The sequence below is a fragment of the Manis pentadactyla genome, chromosome 2 (assembly GCF_030020395.1).
Source record: "Manis pentadactyla isolate mManPen7 chromosome 2, mManPen7.hap1, whole genome shotgun sequence".
In the NCBI taxonomy this organism is placed as follows: domain Eukaryota; kingdom Metazoa; phylum Chordata; class Mammalia; order Pholidota; family Manidae; genus Manis; species Manis pentadactyla.
Window position 1 is genome coordinate 116,723,453 of NC_080020.1, and position 12,059 is coordinate 116,735,511.

The window sequence follows — 12,059 nt, forward strand, 5'->3', positions numbered from 1 at the left end:
GTGTGACCTTAGGCAAGTGGCTTAATCTCTCCATGCCTCACTTTTCTCATCTGTAAAGGAGGGTTGACATGTGTATACTTGAAAATACAACTATGTAAGAGTTGGGGTTTATTACCATGCTGTCCTACATTAATTTTTTATAGTATTAATCCAAGTTCTAGGTCTGTTTTATTTCCAATTGTAAAATACACATAACACAAAATGTCCCACTTAACCATTTGAAGCGTACTATTCAGTAGTGTTAAGCACATTCACACTGTTGTGCAACCAGTCTCCAGAACTTTTCATCTTGCTAAACTGAAACCCTTTACCTGTTAAACAGCAATTCCCAAGTCCCCACTCCTGGCAACCAGCATTCTACTTCCTGTCCTTATGAAACTGACTAGTCTAGGTACTTCACTTTAGTAGAATCACACAGTATTTGTCTTTTTGTGACTGGCTTATATCACTTAGCATAATTCTTGGTCTGTTTTATCCAGTCCATGCCTGGGTCACGTGCACCCACTCTGGGAAATCATCAGTGACCTTTCCATATCAGGGTGGCCTTGCCTTTTTCTGAATTGCTGCCCCTTTTTAACTGTGAAACCCCACATTACTGTTGTGATTTGTATGTTCTCTGGGATTGTTCATTAAGTCTTTCTTTGTAACACTCTGTTTTCTTTGTTTCCCCAACTTGATTGTGACTTAACATTATGAGTTTAATTATACTTTGTGGTGTTGATTAGTGGAATTCTTGGTGCAGAAAAGGCACTCAAATATTTGCTGACAGAATAAGTAACTGTCCTTATATTTACATTTTGGGTTACTTGGAAATTTACATACAGCTATCTTGTGAATTCCCTTAGCTTCTCTCCATGTTTCCCCCACCTCTGTTAGAGAGTTCCAGTGAATCTGAGTGTGAATCCGATGAGGACAGCACGTGTTCAAGCAGTTCAGACTCAGAAGTGTTTGACGTCATTGCAGAGATCAAACGCAAAAAGGCCCATCCTGACCGCCTTCACGATGAACTTTGGTACAATGACCCAGGCCAGGTGCGCACGTTTTTACGCTCTTGCTATTGAAAGTTGCAAACCCACACATCATGTTTATGACTCGAGGCTTGGAAGATGCATGCTGCTGGTATTGAAACTGAACTTTACTCTCAGGGCTGTGTATCATTCTTCCGAGCTTATTTCTTCTCTGCTTCAGAGTTAAGCTCCAAAGTGTAAGCACCAGCACAACTCTTACTTGAATCATATTTGATGGTGTTTGTAAATTTCTGTGTTAGAGAGCAGGATAATGGCACTGCCTTATTAAACTTGCAGTAAATGGAAGGAGACAAATGGTAGGATGAGGGAGAGAGCACTGATAGGTCTTTTTAAAAGCAGTTCATTTGGATGGTATCTTGCACGATATAGTAAACAATGTCTTAAGTCCTATAAGACTTTATATTTCTTTGTTGGTAATAGTTATAGTTCCTTGTAAGTTTTTTCCCAGGCATTTTGAGCTAATGATGTCATAGCTGGATATAATCATTTTTATTTTTACTTAATGTTTTATTATGAAGTAATACATAATACAAGATAGTATCTTTGTAAAAGATTTTTATTTCCAAATATATAAAACATACAAATATAGTATCTTTAATGTATATGAAATTATTAGCATAAGACATATACCTATAAAAAGATAATTTAAAATTTGTATTTTGTAAATAAATTCATACCATTTTATATTACATTTTATTATTAGCATAAGACATATACCTATAAAAAGATAATTTAAAATTTGTATTTTGTAAATAAATTCATACCATTTTATATTACTTTGAATGCACTTCTCCTGGTTCTTACTAGATGACAGCTATCTAAGTTTTTTTCCTTAATAGATTAAATATAGCTAGAATGCCTGAAAGGAATGTATTTTGTGGTCCTTGTTTATTCTCTTGAAATTGAGCAGAAATGTTTGCAAGTTGTTAATATTTACTTTGGTATATTAATCATGTACATGATTTTTTATACAGCTTTTGTGAGTTATCACTCACATACCATACAGTTTACACACTTAAAGTATACAATTCAGTGTTTTTTTAGTACATTCACAGGGTTGTTCAACCATCATCGCAGTCTAATTTTAGAGCATTTATATCTCAAAAAGAAGTCCTGTGTCCATTTGTCATCACTTCTCTTTCCCCAAATGTGGTCTTTTTAATGGATTGTTGTTCTCTTATCAAGAAGCCTATCTCTTGGTTTCTGTGGGTTCTTGTTCCTATCATAGATTTGCACGGGCCTTCTATATAGTCTCACCATTCCGTTTCCTGTATTTGATTTTGAGTCCTCTGTATAGTTGAGCCTTATAAAGGGTTGATCTGCACGGGGGTCAATTAAGATGTCTATCTGCTCCTCTGGAAAGTAAGTGATTTTTCCATATTTTTTATCTAAACAAGTTGTGACCAATATTAGGAGTACGTTGTGACTTTTGAGGGAATCCCTTCACATCTCTGCCAGCTGTTATTTTGGTTAAGATCTTAACATGATACTTTTTTAGGCAGCAATTTTATTCCTCCTTTGTGCCACCTGGAGCTTTAGATTTCCCAAAAGGATAGAGAAACTTAGAATTTCTCACTTAATATTTCTTTTCAAGTTTTATTGAGATATTTTCATTGGACACAATGAGTTACAAATCCCTAGAGCTTTAAAGAAATATGTGTGTGTATATATATGTAAATATATATGTTATAATGTATGTTTTATATAGATGCCTATCTTTCAGTTAATACAAGGAAAGCAAGAAATGGAACTGCACTTTCCCTTTTCCAAACTGATGACTCTCGGCTCCTTTTTGGTTCAGTATTACCATTTATATTAAATAAACTCATGAAACTGGCCTTGAAGGCCCTTTAAAATTTTGATCTCAGTTCTGCTTCTTTGGTCTTCTCGTTCACATAAATGATCCATTCCGTTTAAATGGGTCTTGTGTCCCTGGAGCATAACGTAGGCTTTCTTCTTTCTCTTTTTTTTCCCTTGTGCTGGTGCTTCCTGTAGGAAAACTGTCTTCTTTTCCTGTCCTGTTAAGCTCTTCACATTTTGTGCCTTTGAAGCCAGTAGTATCTCCATCGGGACTTTTTTTCCTTCTGCTTTAAAATTACTAAGAATATCATGTATGTGTCATTTCACCTCTTTAGATGCCCTTAATAATACATGGACCTTCGGCTGTTTATCACCCCACACCCCAGTCCCCCTGTAATGTTAAGCAGTCTGCTTTTTATCAAGGAAGCATTCAGGATATTATTCCCTTAATGAATCATGTGGCAGTAAAATGAATCCTGGTGAAAAAACACAGACTCACCTGATCTGTGTTGGAAGTTTGCTGGCTCAAGCAGGCATTATCTTCTCTCTGCTTCAGATATGTTTAGTTTTCTCTTTTGAAGACATATAATCTTCAGGTCACCTTCAAAGCATTCTCTGTTTTCCTTCAGGATATAAAATATGCTTTTCTTTTGTGAAAGAGCCATTTTTCCTGAAATAAGAAATAGGAGAACCATACTGAGCAGTGGTGGGAGAAAATGAGGGCAAATAGCACACTGACCTTGATGTTTTCTGCTTGGCTGCACGTGAAGCTCGGGAATCCAGCACTGTCCTCCGGTTTCCCTTTATTGGAAATATAGACAGTTTGCAGCTCTATTGGTTTTGGAACATCCGTTTAATTTTCTGACTGTGACAGCCTCTTCAGAGCTTCAGTCCTCATGACATTAAAACCCACACAGTTCCGAGGCCTCATCATGCGTGGTGTGGATTTTCCCCCCAATAAAAAAGAATTACATTCTGTTTCTGACAGATGAATGATGGACCCCTCTGCAAATGCAGCGCAAAAGCGAGACGCACAGGAATCAGGCACAGCATTTATCCCGGAGAGGAGGTAACTGGTTGGGTTTATAATATCTGTAAGCACTGAGAAGCCAGAAGCTGACAGATGCTCTTGCTATTCTTTCTCCCATAAAGGAAATAATACCATCAAAATAGTCTTTTCATCTTCCCCAGTCATCTCTGTTATTGATAATTGGAGAAGAAAAGTATTTGGGTTTTGGGGTTGGAGTGGAGAATGTTGTCAAGGAAACTTTAAAAAGGTTTGGGGGTTTCATTATTTCAAATAGGCAAAGTATATTTGAGTTTTTTTTGTAAAAATTATTTTAAGTATCCTAAAAATATACATCTTGAACATTTATTTTCATGTTTTATTATAAATACTCATGAATTACCCTGGAGAAATGCTCTAAGGTGCTTTAAAGCCCACATCCCCTTTCCCTTGGGTGGTGTACAGTTGCGCTGTTGTCTTTGTTAGTCTTGGTCTGTTGTCCCCACCAAACTGTGACTGGCACATGGTTGTGTTAACTTTTATACCCCATCCCTGGGTTTGTCAGGGACACTCCAAATATGTTTGACTGGCTGAGTGCGTACTTTTACATCATACAGTCATATATAACTAATCCCTTGCAATTATTTTCCCTTCATTATCTTTTATTTTTATAATTTATTCTTACAAACCCCAGGTTGTCACTTTATGTTTCAGCACAGTATATTTAAACATAGTGTATGGAAATCCTTAGCTTCTATTTAAAACTTGAGGCCATTAATAATCGGAATAAAGACTATGAGACAGTGATGGATATTTTGAACTACTTGCTTTGTTTTTACTTCATTTGTCTTTGCATGTCAGTAGGTGTAGCGAGGAACTACGGGACCAGGACCTGTACCTGGTGCATGTCCATTCGTGTGCTCAAGTTGAGGTCTCTGAAAGCAGATGCTGCAGTGGACTTAACGGGCATTAGGCAAGAAGAGAGTGGAGGCAAGATTGAGCAGAGGGTGGAGTGCAGTGTGAGGGCCTGGCTTGTCGGAATTGTCTTGCATTGGGCTGGAAAGGCCTTCATACCCCCATATCCTTCTGTCCACAGAGCAGGCTGCCCCAGGAAGGGCACAACCTTGGGGTGGGGGCTCTGCAGCAGAGGCTGACCCTGAAGGAGCCCGCAGCTGCAGGCTATCTGCTGACTGCTCTCCCCACAGCTGGGCAGCAGGCCCTCCTTGAAGGGAGGTCCCAGGACAGGTGCTGGCTGAGGCCCTGTATGTAGACAAACCCGTGCTCAGAATACATGTTTATTCCTGTGAAAGCAAACTTCTTGCCCTTTTAAGGTAAACAGGGCCTGTGTAATCAGCTTTCTCCCAAGTGGCAGGTTGATCTCCTCCAGGAATGGTACCATTTTGGGGGGCCCAGCATTGGCCATTGTAGGTGGCTGGTTGGCCGTTTGGCAGTGGCAGGTAGCTCAGCTGGGTCACTGTAGGTAGTTGGGTCCATGCTCTTGGTCTCATGTGGAGCCTCCACTCTGGGTGGCTGATGACCAAGGCTGGCTGACACCATCTGGCCCAGTCATTTTGTTGACTAAGTGGTTTGGTACCTCTTCCAGGGTGGCTGTTCTCTGCTGGACATCCATGTGTGAGGTAGTTTTTTATGCCCCCTCCCACTTGTCCTCGCAGGTGTCTCCCCCAAGACCTTATCCCTGATCTTCTGGTCTTTGTCCTCTGGTCTTGGGCCTCCTACTAGCTGTCATGGCCACTTGCTTCTGCTATGAGCCCACCTGTATTCTAACCTCAGGGTACCTCTCTTCCATACAAAGGGATGACCAGGTGTACTGCTGGAAACTCTGCCCATTGGGAAGATTTCCTCTTGTCGCTGTCTTCCAGAACCACCCCTGAGTGAGGCTGTGGCACAGTCGGATTGGGCTCGCGCTACCCCTGACTGCCCTGTTTGCAAACCGAGCTTGAGCTCTCCCCTCTGCTTTCGTTCTTCTGACCCCAGTTGTCTGCTGAGGAAGGGGTGGTGCTGCGGTGGTGGGCCACCTGCTCACCTGTCTGGTGTGCCTGCTGCTGCTCTGTGTGTGCGTGGTTCTGTACCTACAGCCTCTACCTTAGGATGGATTGTTGCTGGACCCACCCAAACTTCAATGTGCGTGGGACTGACAGAACCCAGCTCACGATGGGCATTTCCAGCCACATGTCTGTTTGCTGTCCCTTGGCCGTGCCTCTTGCCATACCGACCAGGGTCCAGTAGCATGCCAGTTGTTTTTCAAAGACATATAATTCTTATTATGGAGGCACTGTTTTGCTGCAGAACCCCAGAGACAAGCACCGGTATTCTCCGTGTGGCCACAGACTCCTCTCAGCATCTCTCCCAGCAATGTGTAGGATTTGCCTGATTGTATGGCCCCTGCAGCAGAGCTGTGTGCACTGCAGCTTGGAACCTCTGAGCCACACTCACAGCTGTCAGCCTTTTGTGCCCCCCTATAAATGGGCTGGAGCAGTATTCCTCTGTGGGGGTTATGCTGCCTCTTGAACCCAAAGAGGCCCACCTGGTGTTATGCTTCCTTCTTGATTGTAGGAGGTGGAAGATGCAGTAATTTGTCTTTTACTTTGGATGGATGTCTTGGCACTCCCCAGACCACTAACTTAAAAATGGTGTGGCTGTGGTAGGCCCCTGAATCTTTGTAGGGTTTCTCTCTCACCTTCTGGAGCATGTGCATTTTACCAAGGCTTTTAGCTTGAGCAACATAATAATGTCAAAGATGCAACGGAGCAATATAATGTTCGGCAGTAAGTCTAGAGTCAAGAGCTCTTTGGACTGATTTATGACAGCCCAGCAGCAAAACTGTAAATATGGTCTCTTCCATGTAAATGTGCACTGTTTTCTGATCCTCATTGCGATCAGGATAGAAAAGAATACATTCAGCAGATCAGTTGCTGCATATTTGGGACCTGACTAAACTAAGCTACCCCATCTGGCCCAGCAGGTGCAGAGTTACTGCATGGTTGAGCTTGTGGTAGTCAAAGTCATCCACCAGAATCCATTTGGTTTTTTTCAGGGTCTGGGTTTGGCAAATTAAACAGAGATATGATAGGGACCTTCACCTGTGTTGTTCAGATCCTTAAAGGTGGTGTATGCCCCCAAATTGATACTGCTTTTGATGTCCAGGTTGTAGGTGGGAGTAATTTCAGTGACTTCTGCTTGACCTTTCCCATTATGATGGCTCTTTCCCACAGATGAAGGACTGAGTATGGGGTGGTGCCATCTGCCAATTTTGTTGATTCTAGTGATGTATTCATGGACCCAGGAAGTAACCACTGTCTGGGTCTGTGGACTCAGTGAACCTACTGTGAGGCAGACCTTGACCAAGATCTGTTATTACCTTGACCTTATATCCCCCACTCTAATGGGGGTACCAGGGTGGTGCACCCAGTCTCTGAGTATCAGTTTTGATTCAGATGCTGTGCCCAACTCTCCTTGAATTGTCTGGGTTCCCCTTTCCCTGGTGTAGTTACCTAGGTAAATGGCTGTGGGCTCCTTTGGGGAAGAACAGCGTTGTCATGGCCATCTTTGCTTGTAATGGTATTGCAGGCTCCTTGCTCCTGGGATCTGGCCGCTTCCCCACTCGCTGACTTTCAGTCCAGACACTTGGTTAGGTCTGGAACTGGGCAAAGGATCATGCTGTTTATTGGAGCAACCTATCTTCAGCCTCTCCAGTATCCATTCTTGATTTCTTCTGTAGGCACGAGCCACCAAGTATTCTTATCAGCTGCCCGTTTATTTTGTACTTAAGGATACCACGCTATTAACTACCTTCATGATTCTTTGTGGGTCAGATCCCTTTGGCTGCCCTTGTGATCTTGCTGGTCATAATGCTAATTGCTCTGAGACCTGGCTTCTTACAGGTGGCCCATCAGCTGGCCCCTTGCTTCAGCATCCTGTCACCCCGGTTGCTGTCAGGAAGCTCTGTCTGTGACCACCTCTCTTACAGTCAGCCCTGGTCTGCAGAGGACGCCACCACTGATCTTCCTAATGATTCCTTTTGACCTTGGTATGTGACGTGTCCCTGGGCCTTCCCGTGGGATAGCTGTATATGTTTCAGTCAGAGATTTCCTATCCATTCCAACACGCCCACTTCCTGGAGTCTTTTAATTCCTTCTCCTTATGTCTGACACAACAGTTTTGGTATTTAATGTCACTCACCATGGGCCATGGCTTTTTCATCTTTTAGGAGACATCCTAGTAGGGAGTTCCCAGCATCTCCCGGTGTCCATGCATTCTGAAAATTGTCAACTCAGTAAACTCTTCCCTGACCAATTTTATGTTCTGGTCCCCGTGATTAAGCACCATCAGCATCTGGTCCTGTGTAGACTCTGCTCCTGGCATATGCTGGCTAGTTTTTGCAGCTCCTTTGGGATATAATGTCTCTCGCCAGTACCTACCCAGCTAGGTTATTCTATGAAAGGACCCTAGTTACAAGTGTGTTGGCCAGGCGGGGAGACTGACTGAGTACTGGTGGTCATGGAGCTCAACAGTGTTGCCTTGCAGGGTCTTCTCTTGTCTTCAGACACAGGTGAGTACTTGCTCTTCATAGATAGGAGGTTTAGAGTCATCTGGGGAGTCAAAACCTATACGTCCTCATCCCAGTTCTCCCAGGCCCCTGACCTTGGCATGGCAGGCCTCCCTTGATTATTGGCTGGTAATTGTGTATAAGGCCCACCCCTCTGGCATGTAAGCCTTGGGTTTGGTCCTGGCTGTCTGGTCTCTCACTGCAGGTGATGAGCTTCTTTGTTGTGCCTCCATCAGTTGCCCTGGCTTTCACATCTGGCTTCCAGTTGTCTTTTCTCCTATGCTGTTCTGTTTCGTTAAAGCAGTAGTTCTCCAAGTGAAGTCTTCCAACTAGTATCAGCATCACCTGGAAATGTGAGAAAAGCAGATTGTCAGCCTCAGCTGCTGAATCAAAAACTTGGGCTGGGGAGCAAGCAGTCAGATAGAGCAAGTCTTGCAGGTGATTTCAAGGGACACAAGTTTGAGGAACAGGTAGAGCATCAGTGGTGCTTTGCAATAGCCATCCATCCCATTATCCATATAGCTACCATTCTCTCATAGTCTTAAACATCTGGTACACTGCATCTCCTACCAGTACAGCCACCCAGTCCACTACCTTTGAAAGTTCAATTGGTGTGCCATCCGGTGCCAGGTGGACCTACCACCGTGGTAGAGTCCTCATTGTCCGTTGGGTGTTAAGTGATTCAGCTCTAAAACCCCATCTTGTTTCCTGTTTTCTTGGACTATTCCTGGTACCAAACATTGGATTCTCCAGAGGCAGATGCTAAGACAGTTTGGGGTATGTAATGTTTCTTAAGGATCTTCACCTGTGAAAGAAAGAGGGTTTAAGCAGGACTGGATAGTGGGATTAGTCAAACTCTGAGTCAGCCCCCAGCAAAGCCCCCATCACCCTGCTGGTCATCAGAGGAATGAGTATTGCTGGTTGGAGTTGGGCCAGGCCTGACACTGAGTGCGGCTCTTTAGCTGACACAGATCCTGAAGGAGCGGGACGCCGGATTCTGCTCTCCGTGCTTGAAAGGTGGTCTGGGTCACACATCTCTGTTGTCTGTTACAACGCATCCAGTGATTCCACAGATGCATCTTTTGCTGTCTTTGTGTTTTTCTTTTTCCATCTTAAGCACCATGCATGTTCTGGCCTGCCACGTGTTGTGCTTGCTTCATTTCTGGTTCCTTCTGTTTTTACTCAGCATATTTAATCCTGTTTTTTCCCCCTATTAAAACCTACTGCTATTACTATTACTTTTGAGGTTACTTTTCCTGTCCCTTTTTTTTTCTGTGTTGTCCTTTTTTTCTTTATGTTGTGTGAACTCCTTGAATTGCACATGAGGAAATGGGTTGAATCCTGGGGACCAGCCAGCCCTTTTGTATTTTTCTGGTTAATGGTAAAGTGCATACTGTTCAGTCTGCGAAGGAATGCACTTAAAACTCTTTTGTTAGATGTGAATCTAGAAAATACAATCTATTTTGAAATAACAATATTTTGCTACTTTACGTTTAAACTCACTCTTATTTTTCCCCTCAGGCCATCAAGCCCTGCCGTCCCATGACCAACAATGCCGGCAGACTTTTCCATTACCGAATCACAGTTTCCCCTCCTACAAACTTTTTAGTAAGTTCTTACCAAAATCTGATTTCATTTATTTTAAAATGTTAAGAAGATGGAATGTGTGTAAATAGGTTAAAACGTTAATAGACTAAGTACTGATTCAGTCCTTAAATGTTCTTTCTTTTAAAAATATTTTTATATTGGTAAAATATCATAATATTGGCCTTTATCATAATGATTTTTACTTGGGCTTCCTCTCACCATTGTACTTTCTGTACTTTTTTTCATTTATACTGTTGGCAGTGCATAAGAGTCAAATTCTACAAAAAAAGAGTCATATTCTTAAAGCCACGGAATTACAGAGCTGTTCAGTAGAGTTGGAAGAATGCATAGAACACTTTACCATCTTTTAAAAATCAGCAACTAGCTTATATATTATTTAGTGACCCAAACAAGAAGATCTATTGTATTTATGACAGTAATAATAACACCTAATATTTGTTGACAGTGGTACTAGGCACTATTCTAAATATTGGACATGTATTAATATATATCTCGCAACAACACATAATGTAGCTCTTTATTATCCCCACTGTATAGGTGGGCCAGTGGTCCATGTTTTGCAGATGAGATTAAGTAACTTGCTCAACATTATTCAGATAGTGAATGTAAGAGTGGGGATTTGCAGCTAGGTGGTCAGAGTCTAACATTCTTGGCTATATGCTATTCCACTATGCTATATTGCCTTTACAGTACAAAATTTATTAATTCTGGTTGCTTGTATCTTCAAGAGATTTCAATTTCAAAATTATGTTATTAAAAATAAGATACTTTTAACTTTTCATTGTCCTCAAAAGAATCCTTTCATTAGCAGTCAGTTTTTTCCACCCTCCAACCTTCAGGAACTGCTCAGGTACTTTTTATATCTCTGTCATTTGCCTATTCTAGATACTTCATATGCATGAGATTGTAGAGTATGTGATCTTTTTGGCTTCTTTCACTTAGCATGTTCTCAAGATTCAACCATGACAAAATATGTAACTCTCCTTTTTATGGCCAAGTAATATTCTATTGTATGGGTACACTATATTTTATTTATTTATCAATTGTTGAACATTTGGGTGCTGTTCACTTTGAACTGTTGTGAATAATGCTTCTGAGAATGTTTGTGTTCAAGTGTTTGTGTGGATACATGTTTTCTTTTCTCATGGGTGTAAACCTCGTACTAGAATTTCTGGATCTTAGGGTAACTCATGTAATATTTTGAGGAACTACCAAACTGTTTTTTGAAGTAGCTGTACTATTAAATATAAAGAAGTTCTTTCATTATATTTAATTTATACCAGCTTTGTTGAGTTATTCAAATAGAAAGAAACAGTAATATTGGCCAAACAACTTATGTACTTTTGGATATTCTTTAGTCCGCACCCCGAAGTTCTTATATGTATGTGTATGTGTGTATATATGTATATATATATATATTATAAATATTTACATATGTATCTTCTACCTTATATATAAACAAAATATTTAAAGGAATAATGTTCAATAACTTCTTTGAAAATGTACCTTTTAGTTTACCAGTTTTGATAATTAGCTCCATATTTAGCATTTAGGATTAAATATGGTGGGCTAAAAGAATGACATAAAGGAGGAGAGTCTCTTATGTTTAAAGCAACATTTATATGTTTTAATTACAAATTTAGTTTTCAGGAAGTTAAGATTTTGACTTTCTGTAGGAATAGATTTGTTTAGTGCAGTGTTTGGTGAGTGGGCTTCTCCTTGGAGGCCCTGGGAATGGTGAGGGGTTGAGCTTCTGGCACCCTGAGGCATTTGGGAGCTTTCCAAGGCCATTGCTAGTGTTGACTGTCGTGATGCTGCATCTTTTAGTTCACTGGGTTATTATCTTGTTCTTGTTAGGACTTCTATTCAGAAATATAGTTTAGTAGAATAGGACTGATAGAATTGTGGGATTAAATAAATAAAATGAGTTCCCAGAAGATGAAGCCATATAGTCTTTTTTTTCTTTATGGCACCCATACTATAAACATTGTTGATCTTCTCAGTACGTAACTATTATGAAGCAAGAGAATGCACCCAAAATTAAACTTCT

The 12,059-nt window shown here is 41.2% G+C and overlaps 1 protein-coding gene across 4 annotated transcripts in view; it reads left to right on the plus strand.

Moving 5' to 3' along the window:
• DROSHA (drosha ribonuclease III) overlaps positions 1-12,059 on the plus strand; it is a 117,707-nt gene that overhangs the window by 17,300 nt on the left and 88,348 nt on the right. For all 4 annotated transcript variants that reach the window (XM_036926608.2, XM_036926609.2, XM_057496104.1 and 1 more), the window contains 3 exons: positions 877-1,031; positions 3,817-3,897; positions 9,923-10,009. In XM_036926608.2, the coding sequence (XP_036782503.2) occupies positions 877-1,031; positions 3,817-3,897; positions 9,923-10,009 (323 nt within the window). The remainder of the gene's footprint in view (positions 1-876; positions 1,032-3,816; positions 3,898-9,922; positions 10,010-12,059) is intronic.